The 23,072-nt window shown below is 43.0% G+C and overlaps 1 protein-coding gene across 4 annotated transcripts in view; it reads left to right on the top strand.

Moving 5' to 3' along the window:
* Positions 1 to 23,072, top strand: part of Tmem131 (transmembrane protein 131) — a 146,192-nt gene that overhangs the window by 78,424 nt on the left and 44,696 nt on the right. For all 4 annotated transcript variants that reach the window (XM_087566045.1, XM_087566047.1, XM_087566046.1 and 1 more), the window contains 4 exons: positions 6,126 to 6,249; positions 18,601 to 18,717; positions 19,813 to 19,935; positions 22,424 to 22,504. In XM_087566045.1, the coding sequence (XP_087422171.1) occupies positions 6,126 to 6,249; positions 18,601 to 18,717; positions 19,813 to 19,935; positions 22,424 to 22,504 (445 nt within the window). The remainder of the gene's footprint in view (positions 1 to 6,125; positions 6,250 to 18,600; positions 18,718 to 19,812; positions 19,936 to 22,423; positions 22,505 to 23,072) is intronic.

Below are 23,072 nucleotides of genomic sequence, written 5' to 3'. Positions count from 1 at the left end.
TTCTGTTTCCATAACAACATCTTTGAGACATTTTTTTTTTTTTCTGGAGCTGGGGACCGAACCCGGGGCCTTGAAGCTTGCTAGGCAAACACTCTACCACTGAGCTAAATCCCCAACCCCGAGACATTTTTTTGCAAACAGTAAAGGACGTTTGGGGTAGAAATTTGGTTCACTGAATTCTTTGGTTTGTATAATTATTAGGTCCAGAAAAATTGGCTTCAAATCTTCAGTTTGAAGTCAGCATGTGAAGTGTGTGTCTTTGTCCCTCGTCACCTTCTGGTATTCTAAGGAAATTAAGGGGCTCCTTTCCCAAGAGTTGTTTAGTGTCTTGTGGCCTTCACTTCTAATTCTTCCATGCTGGCTTTCATGACACCAGTTTGTGAGAGCCGTGGGACTTTGCGGTGACTGAGCTGTACAAAGTGCTGATGTTGATTTGGCCCAGCTTCCTGCCCGAGGCTGCTCAACAGAACGCTGTTTTTTCATTCAGAAGTTTTGTCCAGGGGCATTTGGGAAACCATTTCTGCAGCTGTTTCCTGCAGTTGCAGGATCTTCTCACTATGATAGAGGAAACGCACCCCTGGCACAGCCACAGGATTGCAGCGTACTCTCCCAGCTCCTCCCAATTCTTTGGAACCTTGGACTCCTCTAGAGTCCTGACAGTCTAGAATCTGGGCAGTACGGTCTTGCAGCACAGAGAACAGAGATGTCGACTGCTCTGTCTATGTTCATCCATAACTCTTCCACTGTTCTCTGACTCCTCTGTTTGGAGCAGCCAGTAATGGAAACAAACAGGACCAGCACTGGCAAGGGACTGGATAGTTGTTTAACTTTATTTTTAAATTCAACTTGTCTAGCCAGGCAGATCACACATGCTGCTTGTGGTAGACAGAACTGTCAGATGATTGGGAGAATTCCCAGGTTCTAATACACATATACACACCTCCTGGCTTTACAAGCACTAATCCAGATGAGACAGTAACCAAGGTTCTAAATCCTATGACCCCTAAAATGGAGAGCTATCTGTGTGGACTGGACCTAGTCCCAAAGCCTTCGAAGGCTGACTTTAGAATGAGGAGCAGAAATGTTGGACATTTGAAGTAGGAGAGGAACTTGGAGCAAGGTTTCTTTTTGCTGGTTTTGGAAGTAGAGGGTCTGTATGGCAAGAGGCTTAGAGTAGCATGAGTCCGACCAACCAACTAAAAGCATTTAGCTGAGGACTTTTGAGTTCAGCACAAGAACCCAGCCTGCGGAAGAATTTGCAGAAAGCCTTGTAACACTTTGAGCAGATAAACCAGCCAGTCTTAAAAAAGTCCTATGGTAATGAATGGGTGTTACCTTTAACTAGTGAGCTTGTGGTAGTAATGCAGCATAGAGAAGGAGAGGTGATGCAGGGAACTCTGGACCAAGAGAGGAAAGGGCAGGCTGGGCGGGGAAGGCCCTTCCTACAATGGAAGCCTCTGCATTGTGTGAATATGCACAGCTGTAGCAGCCTGCTGGTGCCTCCCACCATCTTGTCTATCCTCATCACTCCTGCTCCCAGAACCCTTCTCTCCCCAAGGACCTATCTCTACTCAGGGCGGTTCAGGACATTTCCTCCTCAGTGCCTCAAGAAGAGGCAGGCCCAGCCGATTGTGAGTCACTCCTGGTCACTCCCAGACTCGGACCTCCACACTTGTCTGCTGATCCCTTGTGTAGCAGGCCATCCACAGCCCTGTTTGAAGGAGACTGTGAAGTGCCTGTCCATCTTCACCGTCTCTTTCTCTTAGATGAGACTGCTTGTGCCACAGTCAGACAAGAGCAGAAGCACAGGGGAACTGACAAGAGCCACTTAGCCTGCAGTCTTTCTGAGTTGTACAGGGACAACGGGATTTTTAAGAGAAAGTATATGTGGTGCTGCGTATCTTTCAAGATACAAGGAATGTGTTTATTTCTCTCTTGTTCTACTTACAAAGATAAGTAAATAAGTAGAAAGTCTGAATAGAGTCAAAAATAAAAACACAAGAATTTTGAGTACATGTATGAAAAAGCCAAACAGCATGAATCAGTCAAGACAGCTTCCTGAAAGCAGGCTGGGGCACAAACAACAGAAACAGGGCCCTTCTCGTGTGGTCTGTATGGTGTGTCACCCTGACTCCAAGCCAAAGATTCTGTTGGGAAATAAATACACACTTCACAGAAGCATCCTTCTATATATAGGCTCAGAAGTCCTCCACTACGTGCCCACAGACCTCAGCAGTAGGTAGGGGGTCCATAAGATCATGCATGAATGTAAGAGAGGTATGCAGTATGCTTCCATAGGAATCATTCTGTATCTTATTCTTCTGATTCAGGCAATAAGGAAGGGGAAAAATAAGCTGTTGGCACGCAGATGGAAAAAGAAGCCAGCATCTCCACTTGGAAGTGTTCCCTACTCCATAGACCTGATACCCACTCTAAATATAATATATTAAGGCTACTAGAAGTAGCAAGCTCAATAAAGTTCAACATACAAAAATAACTATATTTTTGTCCAGAAGCAGTGAATAATCTTTTTTTTAAAGAGAGAAACAGTTTCAGCCAGAAGTGGTAACAGGTGCCTGTCGCTCAACACTGAGGTGGGAGCATGAGTTCGAGGCTGAGGTCTGCACTAAGTAAAGACCCTGGCCAAAAGCCGGGTGGGGGATGGGCAAAGTCCATTTACAATAGCATCGAAGGGAACAGAACTCCTAAACGCAAACTTTTGACAGGAACAGTAAGACATACAAAAAACCTAAGAACCATGACAAGAGAAATTAAACACTAAGTAAACAGACATCTCATTCCTTAGTGTGTTGGATGCAAGAATTAAGATGGCAGATTGAATATGTCCTTCATCAGAATTTCATCTGTCCTTTTGTGTAAAATTGATAACCTTATCTTAAAATTCACAGACATATAAAGGATCCCAAACCATCTGATCCAAAACACCCTTAAACTAAAGTTGAAGGAAGCCCACTTTCCAATATCAAAAACTTTAAATTTTTATTTTTTTTTATTAATTTTTATTTTTATTTTACTCGTATGGGGCCACACGTGGATGTCAGGGGACAACTTGAGGGTCTTGCTTTTACCATGTGTGTTTTGGGGATTGAATTCAAGTTGTCAGACTTGGCCCCTGATGCCTTCATGTGCTGAGCCATTTTAGTAGAAAGCCCTTCATTTTCAAAGGCTTTCTACAAAGCAGTGATGATTCAAACATACACCCATAGGACAGATACATAGATACGTGCAAAAGAACTTAGATTGTAGAAATAGATTTATTGACAGTTGATTTTCACAGTGATGCCAAGACAATTTAATAGGAAAAGAATAGTCTTGGTAGTAATGGTGCTGGGACCACTTTATATCCATGTGTAAAAAAATGAATTTCAATCCCTACCTTACCCCATGCCAAAGAATGCAACGTAGAGCCAGAGTTATCGTGTGACTGAATATGAACCTAATGGAGGGCTATAAGCATGATAGAGCTAAGGATACCGGGCTGCTAAATATGAATGTAATGGAGCTGAGCTGTAAGCGGTTGGAAGAAAGCATTTTTGTATGTGTTTAAGAGGTAGAAATCCAGGTGCACAATTAACAGGAGGCAAAATTTATAGCTTGAGTTGCATAAAAGTTAAAAATAGTTTATGCTCTAATTGATAACCATCAAGTAAAGAACATGACCCACACAATGAGAAAATATTTGCAAAGCATGTTTCATGAGAGCTCCGTGGCTGACTGACCAAACATACAAGTAAAATGTTAGTGAAGGGAAGTCTGGTGCTCTGAAGAGCACCAGCTGCTGTCGTCAGCACACTGAGTGTGTCGTCCCCTTTGCGTGTTGCCCCCTTTGCATGTATATTATGGGTGCTGCACAGTAAGGACAGGTCGGGCCTGCCCGGGGTCTCTTGTTAGTTTATGGTGACCCAGCATTTGGCTGACCCACATTGTTGGCACCTGAGTCGGTGCTTAGACCAGACTGTGGACTGCAGGACTGCCTTCCTAGATTGTACCGCACAGACCCAGATCTCTGAAGACCTGAGAGGAGAGTTGGAAACCATAACCCTTCTGCACTTGTTTGAGGAGTTGTTCTCTGCTTTAGGCTGCCTTCCCATCCACAGTCTGATTTGTAGTCCAGCTGCCCCCCTTTTTCCCCTGGCTCCTCACTCTCTCCTGTCTGCCTGTTCAGACAGCCTCATTCCCTCTGTTCCTCCAAAGAGTTCTTAGTTGAGTTTATTCATTTGTTTTTCAGTGTTTCTTGGAATTATTTTTGTATTTCATACATGAGTAGTGTATTTAGACCATTTCCACTTGTCTCTCCCTTCCAACTGTTGTTCCTCCATCAATTCTCTAGTTTTAACATCCAATTGATTATATATATAATACTATATATACATATATATAAATCACATGTATGTACAAGTATAACCTGCAGAGTTCGTTTAGTTCTGCTCGTGTGTATGTGGTTAGGACTGACCATTTGGAATTGGTAGTGTCTCAAAGGTTCCATCCATAGAGAAAAGTGACTGTCCTCCTGGTACCCATTAGTTGCTGTAACCCTTCCTAGGGGTGGGGCTTCCCCATTTATGTAGGCACGGCAGTTGATGTAGTCTGGTCATTGCTGTGTTTAGGCAACCATACTGTTGAGAGTTCATCCACTTCGTACATACATAAAAGACGGTCTATCCAGCAGGTGTCCTGGTCCAACCCCTCTTCCGTGATATTCACTGAGCCTTCATTGTAGGGGTTGGTTGTGTTGTCTGGATGTGTCTGTTGGAGCTGGGCACCCAATGGTCAGTTGTTCTCCACAATTCGATCTTTGTGATTTACCTCTCTTTAGTTTTTAAATTGTATCATCATTTTGGACACAGACATTAGTTGGGAGGAGCAAGACTAACTAGCCTGTGTGTCCTAATACAAGTTACCATCTTTAAAGAAACTTAAAGCCTTAATTCATTCTCTTAAACTGGTGAAATTATCACAATGTTCTGTGGTTCATAAATTTCCCAAATAATAAATTAGGCAGACAGCTGAACTGAAGAGAAGGTAGGATGAAGCGTCATGATGTACACCTGACACAAATGGAGGAAAGCTCAGCTCTGGCTGTGCTCAGCTGCTTAGGCTCTGGGGTCTGTGCACAGACACTGGATTACCTTGTAAAACAAGCTTCAGGAAGTGTGCCCTGGAAAGGTTACATGGGGAAAGCCCCTTGCAGGGGAAGGTTGGGTCCGAATTATAAGATGAGTTTGGTCTCGAGGACAGGGACAACAGATACTCTGCAAAGAGCTGGGGCTGTCTGCAGTCTGAAGGCTTCACTCGAATGGAAGTCTACAGGTGACAAGCTCACTAGGTACTAGGTACGTTTTGAGTTGAAAACGTCAGATTCTGGAGGGCATTTTAATGCTGAAAGAGAGAGGAAACAAAGCCAGCCAGCATGTGCGTCACGTGTGCTCCCACACATGCCTGACTGCACTCACTGAATGATAGTGCAGTGTGCAGTAAGTACGTGCTGTGTCCTTCATCTTTGAAGTGCTGATAATCCTGACAGGGACATAGGACCGACAGGACAGTGAGACAGACCATCAGCTCTGAAGAGAGACTCGCACAATGCCGAAGAAGCTAGGAGGATACGAAGTGAGATGCGCTACAGGGCCAGTCCAACTACGTACTAAGATTGCCTTTAAGGGACACCAAGGGGGCATTACAGTGGACCTGCAAGCCACCGAAGATGCATTCCACAGCGTTCCCTAGAGAGGAGGCAGTTAGCTATAGGATTAGGTCATAGATTCAGGTTCAGATCGCAGCTGTAGGGAAGTTAATGAAGCCTTCTTCGGTCTCCATGTCCTCTATTACTCAAGAGTAGCAGAAGTCCCCAACAACAAGATACATGTGCATTTATATCCAGCCTTGCTGCTAAGTTGGTCTGTGTGTCTGCCCTGAGTTACAGCTCCCAACCCAGTGTAACACAGAACTGACACTAGCGATCACATGTAGTTCACTATTTTACCATATTTGCGTATGAATTTGCTTAATTGTCTATATGTTCAACTTTTAAACAATTACTGATTATTCTAAAAACTAGAAGTATCTTTGAATTATTTCTGACAGTTTTCTTTTTATTTTTGCAGGCCAGTTGGAATGCCAAAAATGGAAAAAGTCTACTTACATAATCCTAGTTCTGAAGAAACTATTACTTTAGTATCAATATCTGCTACCACATCACACTTCCATGCATCATTTTTTCAAAATAGGGTAAGCTTCTCTACTAAAAATTGCTTTTGTTTGACAGTGAAGTTCTGCATTTTTTATTAATAGCTTTATTTTTGCTATGATTAAAATCTGCTTCTAGTGTTTTCAAACTTAGATGTCAGTTTGTCCCATTTCATATCCTTAAATGCACAACGTTTTCCTTTCAAGTAACAGTAACTGCTAGGATCCCTAAGCATTCTGAACATCCAGCCTTCCCATAGCTGGGGTGTGGGGGGAGGCTCTGTTTTTGTTTTTGTTTGTTTTCCAAGACACGGTTTCTCTGTGTAGCCCTGGCTATCCTGTAGCTTTTTCTGTAGACCAGGCTGGCCTTGAATTCAGAGATGGGCCTGCCTCTGCCGCCCACGGCCCACCCCGCCCCACCACCCTCACTCTGTTAACTGCAGACGGTGGGTCCTCAGCTGTGAGCGAGCTTTCCGCTGCTGGGCAGTGAGCCAACGAAGCTTGGTGGCTTCAGCAAGTGCTTACTTGGAGACACGGCACGGGTTAGTTCAGTGAGCTGACTGCTCAGCACATCAGAAAGTGGAGTTAAGATGGCCTAGGCTCAGTCCTTCCTGTCTTCCCGGAGGCTCTGAGAGGAAATGTGCCTCCAGACTCATTAGGTCCTCGTGGAATTACACTGTCCTTGACTTCGGAACCAAAATGCCATCCCCACTGACCAGGCCCTCACTCAGCTTGACCTTCTAGAGTTAAAATGGCTATGGTTAGGGGTTTTTATCCCTCTCTTTGAAAATATTTTCTAAATAAAAGGCTTAAAAGTCAACATACTGCTTTTGGTAATTAAAGCTTAATTTCTTTGTGGTACTCATGGGAAATATTCCTTAAAGTATTTCTTAAATTTCCCTTGAGCTTTTTTTTTAACCTAAAAGATATTTTCACAGTTTTTATTACTGTCAGTGGTCTTAAATAACAAACTTGCAATACTGAGGGAGACTCAAGTATTATAAAGGAGGAGTAGGTCTCAAAAGAGTCATGGTCAGAGATCAGCCATTTGCCTCATATGTGGCCATAGCAAGTGGTACACACATTATAAGCCACCACCACCCCTGTGTGTGTGTGTGTGTGTGTGTGTGTGTGTGTGTGTGTGTGTGTGTGTGTGTGTGTGTAAACAACCTTCTGAGCTATCAGGCACTGTTAGTGTGCAAATGTGTGCTAGGTTAGATGGCAAGGAAAAATGGGAAAAGCCCAAAAATAGTGTTTGATTATGCTACACTTACAAAAATGAATTGTTAATAATGTGTTGACTCACTCCACTAATTCCCATGATGCTTTGCTCTGGGTGTTCCAGCTCCCCTCTGTTCCTTTTGCTGTCTCCAGCCTGGAGCAGGAGTTACAGATGTTGCTGGATGAGGGAGGTGAGGTGGGGTGGGGGAGGTGGGGCACAGCTGAGGTGCTGGAAGTCAGTCCCTGTAAGGAGCTCCAGCTTGCCATTACTGGGTAGCCACATTGTGGGAGGTGGAAGGCCATGTGTGGCTGTTGAGTTTTCAAAACAAGTCAGAAGTATGTACCTATGGACTTCTCAGCTTTCTTACAGTGGAAACAGTTTAATTATCAGAGGCAGAGTAGAGCACCAGCTTAATAAGCTCGGCATAGCCAGCTTGACCCCTCTAAATTATACTCCTCCCACAGATGTTTCTGCTGACCAACTTCATATAAAGAACATATTCTGTGAAAATTCTTGAAAAGATAAATTGTCCTGCTGTCAGTCAGTTCCAGGAAGTGGAGCTAGACAGTGAGCACTGTGACGGTCACAGTGCGTCTGTGGACACGTCAAGTCAGCCTTAAGACAGTGGCCACAGTCAGCGCTGGCCTTTCCCTTCTTCTTCCCTGTACTTCCCTCTTCCCTTCTCAGAGCCTGTGGAGAGGCAGGGAGCCGCTGAGGGGAGATGAAAGTCTCTCATGTCCCGGAGAGCACAGCCTTCCTATATATCCCCTCTGACTTAAATCCCCTCGACACCCTCAGAATCCCCATCACTTCTTATGTCTTTGGGGGAAAAGGTGTGTCTTACAACTCATGATGGCTTTTATTATCTAATATGATGTCTATATTAACCAACCAATAGAAAACAGAATCATTTAAAAGACCAAGTTTTTTATAGCTACATTTCAGTTACACTTTCAGTCTATAGATAAAATTTAAAAATTTTAAGCCACTTACTTTATTATGCTTTAAAATAATGTCTGGAGAGATGGCTCAGTGGTTAAAAGCTCTGACTGCTTTTCCCAGGGTCCTGAGTGCAATTCTTAGGAACCACACAATGGCTCACAGCCATGTGTAATGCGATCTGATGAGCTCTTCTGGTGTGTCTGAAGACAGCTACAGTGTATTCATAGATAATAAATAAATAAATCTTAAAATAATCTTGTAGGTTGAAGGCTCTGTGAGCATTGGTGATTACTTTTAATTAGGTGAAGCCTAAACATTGTTTATGCCATTTTAGGTTAAACGCTGGTAACCACAGGAATAAGGGCACAGATGCTATAGCCCTAGTGTGGACCTGTGTCTGTTGCTACGGAATAATATACACAGTGTATTCCTCTGTAAGAAGCAGATCAGAGCAGAGAGTGCGCCATTTGATGAAGAGCAGTGGTCTCTCTGGGTTTGGTCTGTTAACAAGAGCCAGGGTGAACTGTAGGCGCTGCATGGTGACGAATGACCTGGGGAGGGAGAACAGAGGCGCTTAGAGCACTGGCTTTCTCTCCACACACCTGCACGTCCATAGCACTGCAGACCCATACTACTATTACAGTTTACAGCATGGAGGAAATATAAATTTAAAAACCAGCTTTGCCACCTATATAGAAGTAACAGATGTTTTCATTTAACATATATTGCCACGATTTATCACTGAACAAGAGATCTCTGCTCGTGATATTTACCCCTAATGGGGGTTGGTAACTTTAGCAAGCTTAGTAAATACACTTAATGAGACTTTAGAAGACAACATGACCTGAGAAAAAGAAAAGCAACAGGGTAAGGGTTAGTGCTGGGGTGATTCTGGTTAAATAGCAAGCTAGCCCTGAACCTACAGGGCAGTCCTGAAGCAAGCAGCAGGCCAGGCAGAGGCTCTGCTGGGAAAGGTGACCAGAAGGAACGGAGCTGAGGGCTGTGAGGGCCACTGCATGTTACAGAAAGAGGAAGGCATCGGAAGAGCTTAAGCAGTAGAATAGAATTGTTGATTTTTATTTTAAAACAGTCACTGTTGATCAAAAACAAGATAAGGGGAAGTCAGATGTAGGACTGCTCAGATTCTCTGCTCTGTGAGTGCGCTTGGTTGGATTTTCCAGACTGTGAGTGAGCCTTCCCATTCCTTCTAGATACTGACCGTACAGGCATGGGCTTGTATAATGCCTTTTTTTTTTTTATAAAGAAAGGGTATCCATGATCATTTCCTTATAACAGTTTTATACATATATAATTAGACTTTTCACATCTGAGCAAAAGTGTGGTATTTGTTGCTCTGCATCTGAATTACTTTGTTTGCTGGAGTGCTTTCCAGTCGCCCCTTTTCCTGTGTATGTCACAAATCCATTTTCCTTTACAGCTGAACAAGACATCATTGTGCATGTGCTACAGTTTTGTCATCCCGTCCCCATGGGGTGGACAGCCAGGATGTTCCGTACCCCTTAGTTGTATACCTGCTAGTAGCACATATGCTAGTTCAGTCTGATTGTCATAATAGCTGTGACCGCTTCCATTCCCACGGTATATATGTCTTCGTCTCTTCCCATCCGTCCACACCAGCGTTTCTTGTTGTTTTTCTGATAACAACTATTCGGACTTGGGTGAAATGCAGTCTCACAGCAGTTGTAATCTACAGTTTCCTAATGGCTACAGGTATTGAGCGCACTGCCAAGTATTTGTTGGCTGCATTTCTTTTTAGAAGACTATCTGGTTCATTAACCATTTATTGGTTAGATGATTTGTCCTATTGGGTTTGTTTGCTTGCTTGCTTTTAGTACTTTATAGATATTAATTCTCTGCTAGACATTTAAACTGGCAAAGATTTTTACCCTTTCTGTAGGGTATGCCTTTCATTCTCTGTGTCACTTGACAGTTCTTGGACTTATCACCTGTGCCATTGGCAGCCTTTTACAAAGTCCTTGTCTGTCCCTGTGTCCCTGTGTTCGGTGAATCTTTATTAAAGCCTCAGTCTTATTGCTTATGACCGATCTGAATTGTCTGTATCCTCTTACTATGTGTTAGCAGGTTGTACACGTCTAGGAATTTATGTCTCTCCAGTCTTAATGATAAAGGTTTCAAAGTATGAAATACAATAGTTCTCTGGATTTTATCCAAATCTGTTGTAACAGCCTACCTTTTCATCTCTAATTTTGTTAATTAGGATCTTGTCTCTCTTTTGATTAGACTGGATAGGGGCTTATCAATCTTGTTACTTTTCAAGAAGTGCCAGCTCTTGGCCAACTGTGTAGTTCTGTTAGTCTCTGTCTCATTATTTCTGTCCTGATCGGCCATCTTTCTTGCCATCTACTGCCATTGGCCTTGGTTTGTTCATCTTTCTCCAAGACTTTGAGGTACAGCATTAATTTGTTTATTTGAGAACTTTAATTGTTTTAAAGGTTTATTTATTTTTATATTTTGTGTGTGAATGTTTCCACACATGTATGTCTACACCGTGTGCATGCCTAGTGCATGAGGACAGAAGAGGGCCTCTCCTGGGACTGACTAGAGCTGCAAACAGTTGTGGGCCATGACATAGGTGCTGGAAATGCAGCCTGCTCCACTTCAAGGGCAGCAAATGCCTTCTCCTCTGGAGCTACAGCTCAGCCTCCTTTCCATTTCTTATTTAATTTATGTCCTCAGAGTAAACTTTCCTCATAAAACTGCCTTGACTGTATCCCAAAGGATATGGTGAGTTACAATTACACTTTTGATTCTAAGAAATTTCCAGGCATAATCCCCTCTAAAATTAATTCAGTGACCTATTGGTCATTTAAGAGAAAGTTTCTCAATGTCCAGTCATTTGTATACTCCCATGGTTTCCCTAGTAGCTGATTTCTACTTTTATTCCACTATCATATAAGATAGTGGAGAATTATTTTGAAGCCCAGCACAGTACAATCTCCTGGACTCAACATGATGGAAGGAAAGATCCAGCTCTTACAAGTGACCTCTGAGTTCCACACATGTGCCATGGTGTGCACACACCACATACTAATATAAATAAACAAATACATTTAAAGGTTTTTAAAGAAATTGTTTTGATTACTTTCTATTTAATACTTGCTTTGAGACTAATCTATCTTGGGGAAAGTGCCATAGGCTGTTGAGAAGAATGTGTATTTCTGTTTATTAGGTATAATATTCTATAAATAGATATGTGTTGAGTCCATTTGGTCTGTTGTGTAATGTAACTCCAGGTTCTTTGTTGGTTCTTGTTCGAATGACCTGTCTAAAAATGGGAGGCAGGGAGTGGGAGTAATGCTAAAGAGATGACTCTGGTTAAGAGCACTGGCTTTCCTAGTGGCATGTCAACTCAGAACTATCTGTAACTCCAGTCCCAAAGGCCTTCTAATGCCCTCTTCTGGCCTTTGTGGGCACCGCATACAGGTTAGTGCACAGACATACATGCAGGCAAAATACCTGTTCACATCAAATAAATACATAAGTAAGAAAGTGGGGTTTGAAAGTTACCCACTCTTTGTATCAGAACCTGACTGACCTTTTCTGCCCACTAGTGTTTGTTTTATGAAACCAAGAGCCCCAAAATGTGGTACATTGTTACTTATAATCGTTGTATCTTCTTGATGAATTTTACCTTTTAATAGTATGTCGTGACCTTCTTTATCTCTTCAGATTTTATTTGGAACTCTATCACATATCAAAATAACTACATCAGCTTCTGTTTGGGTGATAAATTTACTTCTGTGAGTTTCTTCCAGTTAGGTTTGTTTCTTGGAGACAACATATAGTCAAATTTTTTTCAACTCAGCCCATCTGAGTCCTTTTATTAATGCATTGAGACCACTAACATTTAAGGTTGCTGTTGGGAGGTATCACAGGGATTGTTACGTGGTTTTCTTTGCTTCCTGTTAGGATTAAGGGTTTTCTGAGTGACTTAGGCTGGACATGGCACAGGAGTTCTTCCTCATTCGCCCCTGCTCATTGGTTCTCCCCATGGGATTTATTCTCTTTAGATTACAGTGCATCAGACTTACTTTCCCTCTCTGTGCAGCACATCCTTTCTGAAGCACTCCTGTGGTGATGGCCTCGTCTGTCCTGATCTCCATGCTTTTAAAAGAGCTGTGCAGAACACGATGGCCTTGGCTGGCATCTGTGTACATTACAGGTTGAGGTGTCTGACCCAGGCTTTTCTCAGTCAGGGTCGCGGAAGCCAGAGCCAGAGCTTGCAAACATGGGGTTCTTCCCTTCAGCATGCACTGTATCTTTGCCTTCTGACTGCGTGCTGCTTCTCTGCTTGTGTCCACTTGGACTTTTAGGTCTCTTGCCTCCAGCGGTCCAGTTCTTTATAATTGGGAAGGTTTTGGTTTGGGGTTTTATTTTTTTATTTTATTTTATTTTAGACCATAATTCTATTAAGTCCTCCCTGCCTTATCTCCAGTTCTTTACCTCAGAGATTCTTAGGTCCCATCTCTTAGTCAAATGCTGGAGGTCCTGGTCACCACCATTGAGTTTGCTTGTTCCTTTAGGGATGTTTAAATGTAGTAGGTATTTCCTCAGTCTTGTGTTCACCGCTGACATCCTCCTTGACATCCTCCTCCTGCTTGGGCAGGTCTGTCAGGGACACTTGGCACTCCGATTTTTATCTGAGTCACTGAGCTTTTCTTTCCCAGTAACTGCATTTTGTTTTCAGAGTCTTGGTTTTCTGAGTCTTGATGTTCTCATCTTTGTTGTTTTCTCTCTCAGTCCAGGATGAGTCTCCTTACCTCATTCAGCTGTGTGGTTGCTCTTCTCGGGGGTTCTGCTTTTAAGATATCCATCACCTATTTTAGCTACTTCAGTTTCTGATTCTTATGTCGAGGAATTGTGATCGCAGGAGGAGCCGTGTTTCTCTCTTTCCATGTTGAAGTTTGTGCATGTTTGTTTCTATATCTTCCTGTTTTATTTGGTTATCATTTTAGTGAGCAACCTGCCCAAGAGCTCAATTTCCTTTCCACTTAGAAAGGAGAAGGCAAAAAGCTACAGCCCTGTAACACTGAATCTTGAAAGACAAAGAAATAGACCAAAAATAAGGTAAACCCACCTGTATACCACTGCTTAATAAAACTTGAAAAAACTAATGGAGAGTTGGTTTTGAAGTTAAAAATTATTTTGAGTGTGGCTAGATAGACCAGTGGTCTAAGAGTGCTTGTTGCTTTTGCAGAGGACCTGGGTTCTGTTCCTAACACCCACATGACCACAAACAAACATCTCTAACTTCAGTTCCAAAAGTTCTGACACCATCTTCTGACCTCATCCAGCACCAGACACACGGGTGCTGCACAGACAGACATGCTGGCAAAGCACTCAGACACAAAAATAAGTCTTTTTTTTTTTAATTACTTAGGATAAGGATGAAAATAACAAATGGATGAGGTAAAAGAAGAGGCAGGAAAGAGAGAAACAGAAGTAAAGTTAGGAAACAAAAGAGACAAAAGAGAAACATGAAGAAGAGAAGAAAAGAGCAAGAAGTTAGATTAAATAAAGGAAACAGTGGACTGCAGATGAAGACCCAAGTTCAAGTCCTCAGCACCCGAATAAAAGCTGGTCACATGGTGTAGCCTAATGCTAGCACTCCTATGGGGACATGGGGTGGCCACAGAAGGGTCCTGCAAGCTCCTAGGCCAGCTAGCCTGCTGTAGGCTTTGGGTAGTCAGCAGAGACCAAGGAGTCACATTTCCTTGTGCCTGTGTGTTATCCTGACAGCCATACACACCATGGCACACATGCTCCACATTTATACACACAAATACATGCATGTGCACACATATATAAACATAACTAAACTCATAAATAAAAGGAAAATAACAAAAATTAAAATGTAAAAGCTTTTTAAAGAACAAATTAAGTCAAAAATATAGATGAGCGAAAAACCGGGAAACTAGAGCAAGCACAGAAAAGAAAAGAAAGAATATGAAACAAAATTAGCTAAATGTATGAAGGGGAACAAAAACTAAAGCCTAAAATTTTTTTGTATGAGAAAAAATACTCCTAATGGTATAGAAAGGGAAACTGGATAGCCAGTTGGGGCGCTGTTAAGTCATCAGAGTGTTTTCCCGCTGGGTCTTTGAAACTTGGAGGCCGCAGGCATGTGCAGGTCAGGTGAACTTGAGAACTCCTGTCTTCCTCCTTCTCCTGTGCCTTACACTGGCCCTTAGTCTGAATTGCACAAGTGTCCACTGTCTCCAGCTGTCTTCAGTCTAGTACCTTCTCTTTGCATTACCAGGGGCCCCTACTAGCCACACTTGGCTTTTCAGTCTCCCATTCTCCTGAGCCCCACCCCCAGGCCTAGTTCTTACTCAGACTAATAGTCTATCTGAGATGGGGGGGGAGGGGGACGTGTCTCCTGAGTGCATCCACATTAGGGGAAGCGACAGCAGCACTGTCTTCTCACTTCATTCATTGCCCTGCTGGAGGAATGCAGCTGTGAGCACTGGGGAGTGTCCTGGAGCTCAGAGTTCTTGGACTCTGGCAGGTGGCTCTAGAGGTCTGTCCACACACACTTGTCAGTCTCCAGGGCTGGTGCTGAGCGGGTGCACACTCTCTCGCTCTCTCATGATGAAGTCTGGCTGTTCCTGTCTCCATGGAAACTTAGGTTTTAAACAGTAGTTGCTTCTTCAGATAGCTGCTAGGCACTGCAGAGCTCCACTGCTGACCCATCCTGTTAGAGGAGGAGGCACTGTGTCAGGGACCCATACATAGATTGGAGCTTGTGAAAGCTGTGGTCTTGTCCTGTGGGTGGGGCTGGCAGCCCCCTTTCCCCAAAGCTCCTTGTTTATCTTTCAGATGCTCTTCTGTCCCCTCCCCCAACAGGGCAGCTACAGCTCTGTTAGCTGGTTGCTTCCTTTCCCTGGCAACCCTGCGCTTTCTCTGCACTTTGAGCTGTCTTGTCTGACTGTCCTCTGGTCTCTCTTTTTTAGCAATCTAGTATGTTCATAACACAAGCCCAACTCCACCCAGATTCCCCTCACCTCCCTACCCATCTAACTTGGCTTGTTTGTTTTGTTTTTAACCCCTCAAATCCTGGTTATATTGTTCAACTGTTCTTAGGAGTGAGGAGTTCCTTAAAGAATGGTTGACCTGCCAGGGGTCACACCATTAGGGAAAATGGACTCTTCCTTTCCCAGTAGCTATATATCGCAAATAGTTCCTCAGCCCAGAATAGGATTTTGTGCTCATCCCCTCTCTTCTACTCCCCTCCCCTCCCCTTCCCTTTCTCCTCTCCTCTCTCTTCATTTGTCTGTCTCAGGCTTACATAGGTCTTGTATTTGCTGTTAAAATCACTGAGTTCAATTTACAACTGTCCTCTTGTATCTAGAAAACTGTTTTCCTTGAAGTTATCTGTCCCCGCTGTCTAAAATCTTTCCCTGCCCTCTTTCCTGGAAAACCATGAGCCTTGGTATTTGGTTGACCCCTCTAGAGCTGAGCAGTCCTAATCTTAACTGTCTGTAGGTTGACCAGGTGAGGGTCTCTTTGTTAACTGCCATCTTTTGCAAGGAGACTCTTATCTGAGGAGGGTTGAGAGATGCACTGGTCTGGTCGTGTATTAATGAGTCATTGCAACTTATGTCAGTGCTGGCTCCGTTTAGCAGAATGGTAGTTCGTACTTAGTAGGTACTCACCAGAGCCAGTGACCTTTCTAGTCACAGGTTGTTGGCCCCTTGTACAGTGCCAGGAATGGGTCGGAGCAGGCCTTAGATTCAAGCATAAAGTTGTTGGTCAATCCCATAACTCATACAACTGGTACCCCAGTGAGCATAGTGTGCAAGATTCACAGCTGGATGGCATTAATGATTACTTGTCTTCTCTGGTAGCATCCACAGCTCCTTCCAACATTGTAAAGGCTAGCTGGTAGGGATGCGGCTTTCAAGTCAAGCTATACTTGTCCATATTCTATGACTCAAGGATGGGGTGTCCTTAGCAAGAGCATTGGTAATAGCTTGTAATGTTTGGGGACTTCTGGAACCCTGTTGGCCAGTATCTCAAAAAGAGGTAACCTATTCCTGGCACTAGGGTTTTTATTCGCTAGCATGATGGCATCTGTTTAGGGTGCTGTTCCCCCATTATAGGGTAACCATTTAAACTCTGTGTGTGTGTGTGTGTGTGTGTGTGTGTGTGTGTGTGTGTGTGTGTGTGTGTGTGTCTGTGTGTCTGTGTCTGTGTGTGTGTGTCTGTGTGTGTGTGTCTGTGTGTGTCTGTGTGTGTCTGTGTGTATGTTTTAAGAAACTTCTATGGTAGCAAGTTTCCATAGGGCTTTTCAAAAGGCTTTTAGTGTTAGATGTCCCTCCCTGTTTTCTGTCCTCCAATCTTCCCTCCTGCCCCACTCCATTTAATCTTGCTGCTCCATTACTCTCTTCTCCTGTTGTCCCCCTGATGCATTCTATCCCCATCCTGTGATAGAGCCTCTCTTCCATGGCCCTTTACTGATTTTCTAACTTCTTTTGGTATTGAAGACTCTTCCTTTTGTTGACCAGATATTTCTCCTTCACTAGGCTGCACAGAGGCAGACACTACTTGACCTTCTTTCTCAGAGGAGCGCTCTATTCCCTTAACCCTCCCACAGTGTACAGATGTACAGTGTATAGTATAAACATGTAGAAAACATGAATGCTTTAGCGCCATGTGCCTTTTCTCTCTTCACACGTTCTATACAGTTGACCGTCAGCTTTAGAGATCTGAAGTACCAGCTTCCGTTTTATTTATTTTGTTGACTTTCCTGCTTTCTAGTTCATCAAATTTTGCCTTGCCTTTTTTACTTACTGTGGATTTCATTTACTCTTTTTTTCTAGCTTCTCAAAGCATAAATATAAATTGTTAATTTAAGGCCTATATGTTCAAAATGTATACTGTTATAACTTTTCTTCTAACTGTTGTTTTAACTGCTCCCTGTACTTTTTAATATGTTGTAGTCTCAGTTCAAATCAACTCTGAGTATCTATGTTACCATGTGACTACTCAAACTCAGGGGGTTATTTAGAATTATATTGTGGGTCAGGGTTGGGGATTTAGCTCAGTGGTAGAGTGCTTGCCTAGCAAGCGCAAGGCCCTGGGTTCGGTCCCCAGCTCCGAAAAATAGAAAAGTAAAAAAAAAAAAAAAAAACAAAACAAACAAAAAAAAAGAATTATATTGTGGGAAGGTTCCCAGACTTAAGTTCATTCTTAAATTCAGGATCAGGTGTGAACTCCTTCTAGAGCTTATACTTTGAGGGTGCTGTATTCCACCTGACAGCGCACCACCTCTAACAGCTGTGGCCCAGCTCTCTGTGTGCCCTTGTGTGATAGCCTGTTATCTTCCCTTCTCACTGTGCTGAGGCAGCATTTACCTCCCATCTCTATTTGGACCTGGTCGTCATCCATACATTTTGTGTGATGGATTTAAAAAGAGTTAGGATCCCCCCTGGGTTTTGTTGCTGATAATGCAGGAGAAATGTTCCTTCTAGCTTTCTTCAGCCAAAGTCTCAGGGCCAGAAGCTTTGAGCTATAATTTGGGTAGCGTTTTAGAGTTCTCACAATAGAAGCAGAATGGAAGGTATTGACAGCTTTACATATTCACAGTCCTCAAGGCTGTACTGAGGCAAAGCCTTGCTCTTGAATGTCACCAAATACACTCCATTACTTTGCTGTAATAAAGTTTCCTTTTGGTGATTATGATGACATTCTCAGTCTATGGAGACAGTAGGAGTGACTCCCTTCTGTCCTAACTTCAGTTGCTGGGACATTGATACTCAGTGTGGACAAATGGCAGGGGGCAGAGGATCGAGGCCCAAGCTTTCGTTTGTAGTTTGACATTGCATGTGTAGAGAAAGCTTAGCTTCAGCCCCGGGCCTGTTTGTCTGTTCTTGGAGCTAACAGTGTATAGTCAGGTACTTTATTCCAGTCTGCTGACTTTTGAATGAACAGAGTTCACGGGAGCTCTCTGAGCAGAGCTTTAGGCTGGTAAAGGACAAAGATGGGTAATGAAGACATCTTTTCTTATTTTCCAGTGTACGACAGTGTGGCTAACTTGAAGGTTGGATTTTTTTTTTTAAAAAAAAAAAAAAAGGCTATTTATGGCAATGATTCTAAGCTGTTTCCTTTGTAGAGCTTTAGCTGTCTAGCAGGATGCTTTGACTATTTTTTGATAACCAATTTAATTTTCTTGTTTTCTTTTTCAGAAAATTCTTCCAGGAGGAAACACATCATTTGATGTAGTTTTTCTTGCAAGAGTAGTAGGAAATGTAGAAAATACTTTATTTATTAACACATCTAACCATGGGGTGTTCACTTACCAGGTAAGACCAGAGCTTATGTTTCCATTTCAGTAGAGACATAACCAGCAGTTCTGATGACCTTTAGGAGCCCAAGGTGTGAACCCCAGAGAGAAGAGGAAATAAATCCAGGCAGGAGACTTAGGAGAGACTTGGGGGACACTTAAACTTACTGGGCCTGGGGCTGCATTTTGTATCGCTTTTGTTGTTTGCTGGTTTGTAGTACCAGGAAATGCACTGAGGCCCACATATTCTAGATGTACACTCTACCAGCTGGCTGCACTCCTAGCCCCCATGTCCACTCAGTGAATAGGCTATTACAGAATGAAGGACTTGGCTCTCCTGGGGCACTAACACAGGTGGTCATAGTCAGTCTATAGTTTCTGCCCGTTATAAATAGGTTCTTCTTGATGAGTGTCAGTGACCTGTTGCACTCCAGGGTACGTCTGTCCTTTCCCACAACTGGTGCTCCTCCAAGCATTTGTCCTAAATATACCTCATCTGTCTGCTACGCTTGGCTCTGCCCCTGCTCTTTCTCAAGTGCCACCTCTGCACTACAGGGTATCTCCCTGCTACCTCTCACTGTTCCCAATTCCTCCTCCTTCTATGACTTACTTTATAACCACAGCACATTAGAGTAAGTGCCATGAGCACAGCTCATTATCTAGCATGTTCACTACTGTGTATGTGCTGTACCTGGCACAACATAGACAATAGATATTTGTCATTTGATTAGCTGCCTTTCCCTATCAGTCAGCCAAGGTGAGATGTCCCAGTGTGGGGTTAACCGGAGTCTGGGCTTCATAACTGAGCGTGGTCTGAGCCACAACTCCATCTCTTAGTAGTTGGAGTGGGGAAATTTTCAACTCCCTATTTGCTTCTCTGTGTGTAGTCCATGGTCTACTGAAGGGATGTTCACATTTTAGTTCCCACTGTACTAAAGAAATCATTCTGGATGCATGTATAAAGTAGATCTGTGCCATGTCATCTCAAGCAGGAGTTAGCATTTCTCACGTCAAAATTAAACCAACTGTTTTCCAGAGATAAAATAGAGCTGTAACTATGAAAATGCTAGTTTAAAAAGCAACTTAAAAACTTTTTTATTTCCCTTTGAAACAGGTATTTGGTGTTGGGGTTCCAAATCCATACCGGTTAAGGCCATTTCTTGGGGCCAGAGTCCCCGTAAACAGCAGCTTTTCACCTGTAATAAACATCCACAATCCTCACAGTGAGCCTTTACAGGTGAGTCCCTGTCTCTTCCACAGAGCAACTTTAATCCTCATTTTGATGCTAGCATGAAATCTCAAGGCTGTAAGAGTTGCCAAGACTATGTAAAATAAAGTAGTAGGATTTTATAGGTAGGCTCAAGAGATGTTGGTCAGTCCACAGCTGTTTAGTGTTACCCATTTTTCTCAGTCTTTGTTGTAACCTAGTTATCTTTGGATTTAATTTCTCTACTCTTTTTCCCATTTACTCCTAGTTTGTTGGCTAAAAGTGGGGAGTCATGCAGGTCTTGCACTTGCTAGACAAGCATTCTGCTACTCATCTGTGCCCAGATGTGCCAAGTAGCACTTTACAGAATTCAGCACGACCATAGCTGGGGGAGCATGCAGTGTGTGGCCTTCACAGCAGACACAAAGAAAAGCAAGGAAGCGGGAACCTTTTCAGCTTATCCTGGAGTTTTGTGGGTCTTTCTACCTTCTTCTCTCTTCCTGGATGACTTTGTGATAAAACAAGTAACTAAGTTCCCCTACTTTGCCCCAAACTTACTAAAGCTAGTACAATGTATCTGGTCTTTGTAAGCACTAAAGTTCTCTGCTATTAAAGAGAAGTTTCCCACCATCTTACCCACTCTTCCTTAATCTTTATCTAAAAGAAAGGAAGGCAGGTGTCTGTAGTCAGAACCTACTACAGCTTCCTGTCACCCAATGCTGGTGAAATGCTGGTGAAGGCCTAGCCATCAAGTGCGTGAATGTATAAGAAACTGATGTAAAAGCAGGCAGGTTGGCATGCACTTGTAATCTCAGTACTCGGAAAGGAAAGGCTAAAGGACTGTGAGTTCAGACCACCTAAAGCAAGGCCATGTTGTAAATGAAAAAAACAAAACAAAGCAAGGTAATGCAACCATAAAGATAGAAATGAACTGTTAATACAACATGGTGAATCTCAGGGTAATTACATAGAAAGGAAAAGGCAAAACAAAACAGGCCAGACATAAAAGAACATACTGTTTACTCTGTAGAAAACTCTAGGAAAGGGGCTGGGAGGTGGCTCTGTGGATAAGAATGCTTGTTCTTCCAACATGAGGTCTAATGAAGTCCTGAGTTCTAATCCCCTGCTCCCTCTTAAAGACTATGGCATGGTGGGACTTACCTGTAACCCCAGCACTGGGGACATGGGGTCAAGCCAGTCCCAGCAACTCACAAGCCAGCCAAGTCTGAAAGAGCCGCAAGCTTCCAACTCAGTGAGAGACTGTCTCACAGCAGTGTGCCAACACAGGACAGTGTCCAGCACTCTGCTCCGGCCTCCTCATGCCGGCACCACACAGGAGGAGGAGGAGTCTATAAAACACACAGGAATCCGCACTGACAGAATATTTGCCTAGGAAAAGGAGGCCACAGAGAGACAGACAAGCTCCAAAGGGTATAAGGAAGCTTTTGGAGCACTGGCTCTCTTTAATATCTAAATTGCCGTGATAGCCTCATGCCTGTGTGCAAAGGTCAGCAGTTCCCACATTATACAGTATAGACAGATACCTGTCGTTTATTGCATACCAGGGATATTCATTTCAAAAAACATGGTAGGCACAAGCCTTGAAACCAAATATCTTTGTATTTCTGTTTGCACTGAAACATAGTAACTGCACATATTTATGGAACACGCTGACATTTCAGTACATTCTGCAAGAGAAAATGCATTCTGTGCAGTTGGCTTATCCATCACTTCCTACTCTTGTGTATTAAAAACACTTGAAATCCTCTAGGTCTTTGAAATGGCCAACTGTATCAACTGTAGTCCCCCGTAGACCATGACATTTTGCTCCTGTCCAGCCTTGCAGAGTTGATTGCACATTAGCCAGCCTCTCTCTTCCGTAGAAACCTTTGTGGTATGTGTTACGGTATTGGGGTTCAAACCCAGGGTTTTTCACATGCTAGGCATATGCACTCTCAGCTGAGAAACCAAGCGTTTGGTCTTCATTAGAATGTACATGTATTTCAGAGTGTTGATCTTCTCATGTCACAGTTCTGATGGTAATTGCATCCACCACTGGATCTAGTATATATAATTTATATATACATATAAAGTTTTTATGTTTTGTTTTTCCGAAATGGTCTCATGTAGCCTAAGATGGCCTCAGATTATGCAGCAGCGATGTCCTTTAGTCCAAGATTGCCTCAGCCTCCCAAGAGCTGAGAAGACAGACGTGTGGCACTGCACCCAGCCTTAAACTTTTATTTCCAAAACGTCATTATTTACATGTATTTTTTTTTAATGTTCTGTTGCTTCCTAAAACCTAATTTCTGAAACTACACTGCTTCTAAGTTTACTTTTCAAGGTTACCTTGATTCAATTTAAAGATCCTGTCCCTTATGCTGGTGCTTGCCCTGCCTACACTCATCTACTTTTGTGTCCATCCAATGAGAAGTGAGGGTGCGGGCATCCTCAGCTCAGCAAACTGCTCGTGCTTAAGAGTAGTTTGCTCATAACCATGCTGTGTGCTTTGTTCCAGGTCGTAGAGATGTACTCGAGTGGAGGCGACCTTCACCTAGAGCTCCCAACAGGTCAGCAAGGAGGCACCAGGAAACTGTGGGTGAGTGGAAGCAGAGCTTGCTCTTGTGTGCTCATGTGAAGCCCGTCGCTTCCTTCTTCATTTAAATGGGTCACGAAAATGCATCCCTACCATTCCTTACACACATTATGACAACGTTCTGGGAATCTATGAAAGAGGGCATTCAAACCAACACGATGTTTTGATATACATCATGAATGGATTATGAACATAATAAATTAAAACAATATAAACATGAAATAGTTTACAGAATGGAAAGAAACAGATTAACTGTAGGTGTATGGTAATAACGATTCAACATAAAGGGAAAATTGATCTAGCTTCCTTTTCAGATTCCCTTTAGTATGCAAAGAAGATGGCACTTTTACATTAAAGCTAATCTGGTTCATCCATGTACTGTTTGAAATAAAAAACGTTCAGAAAATGTGCCCACAATTTTAAAGAAAATACACATTAAAAACTATTTTAGGGAGGGAGGAGCAACTAGAGAGATGGCTAAGTAGTTAGGAGCACTAGTTCTCTAACTGGGATTCAGTTCCCAGCACCCACACAGTGGCTGTCAACCGTCCCTAACTCTAATTCCCAGGGA

The sequence above is a fragment of the Rattus norvegicus genome, chromosome 9 (assembly GCF_021556685.1).
Source record: "Rattus norvegicus strain SHRSP/BbbUtx chromosome 9, alternate assembly SHRSP_T2T, whole genome shotgun sequence".
Classification (NCBI taxonomy): Eukaryota; Metazoa; Chordata; class Mammalia; order Rodentia; family Muridae; genus Rattus; species Rattus norvegicus.
Note: the sequence above shows the minus strand (reverse complement) of the source record. Positions and strands in the feature narration are given on the sequence as shown.